The 3,014-nt window shown below is 51.4% G+C and overlaps 1 protein-coding gene across 1 annotated transcript; it reads right to left on the bottom strand.

The window, feature by feature from the left end:
- Positions 1 to 484: 484 nt before the first annotated feature.
- TMEM174 (transmembrane protein 174) lies at positions 485 to 1,481 on the bottom strand. Its single transcript, XM_049649626.1, has 2 exons — positions 781 to 1,481; positions 485 to 590 (listed from the first exon to the last, which is right to left on the bottom strand). Exons 1-2 carry the CDS (start codon positions 1,413 to 1,415, stop codon positions 485 to 487), a joined length of 741 nt encoding a protein of 246 aa, XP_049505583.1. The 5' UTR covers positions 1,416 to 1,481.
- Positions 1,482 to 3,014: the final 1,533 nt, after the last annotated feature.

The raw sequence follows: 3,014 nt of genomic DNA, 5'->3' as shown, positions 1-3,014 counted from the left end.
GGATGGCAACCGAGTTGTTTGGGGATCTGCAAACCCCCTTTGAGGGGCTCAGAACCGGCACTGGGGAATCTCCAGGTGAGCCTATTTTCTCTTGCCCACCTGCTGCCCACCCCCCACTCTCACTTCCATGGAAACTTCCAGAGTCCCAGCAGCCGTGATGTTTCCCTTGGCTGCTGGAGCTAAAATTGAGACACCAGTGCCTTCCTGGCAAGGGGTGGGTTGTGGACAAAGAAAAAAAATTTCTGCCCATCAACCATATGCGGGGATGTCCAGTTGTACCAGAAGGAAATATCCCCCCACCCCGGGCCTAATTTTTACCAATCTGAGACATGTTGGTTCCCATTTCCCCTCCCACCACACCCCCTTGAACAGTCTCCATCAGGCTGCCTAGGCTGTCTTACTGTCGAGACTCTGAAAGTCACGGCATCCGACACCTCATTCGTCAGCAACAATGACTTAAATGCTGTTCCCTCAGCCTCATGGTCTAGCGAGGAAGGGAGTATATTTCCTCATAGGGAGGAGGAGAGAAGCAGGTGGAGTCCTCTTCTCCCAGCTCTGTCTCTTCCAGCTGGTCAGCATCAGGGCCGGACCTGGCAGTGGGAGCAGAAAACACAGACCCGTTACAGCCCACGATGCGTGTCTCAGAGCCGACGCCACCACCCTGGGAAGAGGCCACACAGACCTTCACATTCTCCCAACACCTTCCTTCTAGACCGGACAAAGCCACGGGCTGTGACTGTGACACCCGCAAGGGGAGCGTCCCCCCTCCACACCACGTACCTGTCGTTTCCACCAGCCACGATCGAAGAGTAGTCTTGCTCTCCAATAAATGTGGCGTTGTCTGGAGGGTAGATGGTGTAGTACTGAGGAGGACTTGGCGTGGCCGTCACCACCCCTCCAGGTGGTATGAGACCACAGGGGTTCACCACTGGCTGCAGGTAGGCGGCGTTGATCCCAAGGGGCTCTTGAGAGCCATAGGGAGGAGGGATATATTGCACCACAGTGGCCCCATGGAAGGTGATGGGCTGGTTGATACCAGTGAAAACAAATGATTGTCCTCCCGCCGTCTGCTCCAAATCCAGAGCCCTTTCCTCACTTTCTTTGCACACCTGGCAGGAGAGCATTTTGAACTTGCACACAGCAATCAGGATGAATGTCACTCCAACCGATAGCAGGATGGGCCCAAGGAGCTGGGTCCATTCAAAGTGAGAGACACCTTGGTATTTGATCCAGCCCATGATGGTGAACGTGATCCCCACTAGTCCCAGGAAGATGCCTGAGAAGAGCAAGGTGGCCCCTGCCTTGTCATCATCGGACACCTGGATGTCAGCGGTACTGGGTGTGTAAGGAGTGACCGAAAACACGTTGAGAGGGAAGTCGTCCAAGCGGCTGCCGCCCTGCTCCATCGTCCGCATGCAATCACCCCGCTTCCCAGAGCGGAAAGGGATTATGAGAGCTCCTCAGAGCACAGCAAAGCAATCACAGGCTCCGATTAGTTATGGAAGAACTTTGGGCCTCTGTGGTTAACAGAGTATAACAGGCAGAGGCCTGAACTTTGTTTAGAAGAGTAAAGGTCTGAGAAATGAAGCTTGAAGTTTTCTTATACATTGTCCACGATTGGCGGCCTCTGTTTTACAATTCAATGACAAGCCCTTTCTCATTCACATTCATTCATTCATTCATTCATGAATTCAAAAAGTGTTTGAGCCTGTCCTTTTGTGCCATGAGGTGCTTTTCTAGATGCTAAAGGAACCGCTCCCAGGCCCTGTTTGCATCCTGCCAAAACCAGGGTTCTAGAAATGGCAGAGGGACCTCCGGGGCCTCTGGCAGAGCAGGGGCCCTTGATGTACCCATCGCATGCTCAGACACCTAACCCGCTTTTCCTGCTGGGTCAACTCACTGGAAGGGAACAGACACACATTTCTTGACTGTGTCATCCTTCCCACATCAGGGGGCTCGACCTGTGATGACCCTTAACCACCCACAGCCCTCACCGAGCTCTTAGGCGCAGCTGTCTTCTGGTCAGCCCATATGCCTTTTGCTTTCAGCCTTGGGGAACAGTTCCAACCAGGGGTGAGGAAGGACCCCCCTAGGAAACCTTCCTATGCACCACATCAGTGGCAAAAGTTGAATGAGCGTCAGGTATGACCTGGCATCTAGGGGACACCTACTGCAGACCCTCCCTCTGTGGTGGCAGCACGGTCCCTGGTCTCCAAGGTGACGTCAACACCGGCTCTTTTTTTAAAGGGAACATTTTTTTTTTTATTAATTTTTTTTGAGGGGAGGGGTAGAAGGAGAGAGAGAATCTCAAGCAGGCTCCATGTTCGGTGGCTTTTTAAGCCTGCTGTGTTTGCAACCAAACTCAAGCTAATTCAGAGAAGAAAGCTTGACCTTTAATGACATTATCGGTCATTCATGATTGCAGAACTCGAAAGCGGCCCCATAAATTTGTTCCTCCACAGAATAGTAACTGTAATCCCCTTCCTTTCCTGGACAGGCCTTACCCAAACAGATGTGTCTCTTCAGTGGTTAAATATTATATTAGCTCCCTTTCCCATTAATAAGCAGAGGTCTGGGAAAAGAGTTGCCCTCTTGCCCTAGACAAGGCTTCCAAACTTTCCTAATGATACAAATCACCAGGGCCACTTTCTTTAAAGGCAAAATCTAAGTTCCTAACTCAGACCAACAGAATCAAAACTTCCAAGGAAGTGTGAATGCCCCGAGTGGCTTTTATCATCAGAATCTTTGTTAACCTACTCCAAGTTAATCCCAAGTGCTGCTGGAAGACCAGTGGACTTTGTTTCCCACCAAAAATGCCTCCCCTCTGCTACAGGACAAGGCCTGTAATCTCTAACTTCATTTCCAGCTGGGAAAGCAAGCAGGTGACCCCCCCTCGGATATCGTCCCAGATGTGTCCTTAAGCAGCCAGATGGGCTGGTGGTGCATTTGAAGCGGTCTGCCGCTTTTCCCACTGAGCTAGATCAAAGACCCAGAGAAGCCAGCTTTTCTCTCTA

The sequence above is a fragment of the Panthera uncia genome (genome assembly GCF_023721935.1).
Source record: "Panthera uncia isolate 11264 chromosome A1 unlocalized genomic scaffold, Puncia_PCG_1.0 HiC_scaffold_17, whole genome shotgun sequence".
Classification (NCBI taxonomy): domain Eukaryota; kingdom Metazoa; phylum Chordata; class Mammalia; order Carnivora; family Felidae; genus Panthera; species Panthera uncia.
This window is presented reverse-complemented; position numbering and strand designations above follow the sequence as displayed.

What these genes read in the sequence shown, in the direction of transcription:
- TMEM174 (XM_049649626.1), bottom strand. Translation starts at nt 1,415, where the DNA reads ATGCGGACGATGGAGCAGGGCGGCAGCCGCTTGGACGACTTCCCTCTC. An exon ending in GTGGCTGGTGGAAACGACAG is followed by an intron (nt 591 to 780) that starts GTACGTGGTGTG and finishes TCCCACTGCCAG; the next exon opens with GTCCGGCCCTGATGCTGACC.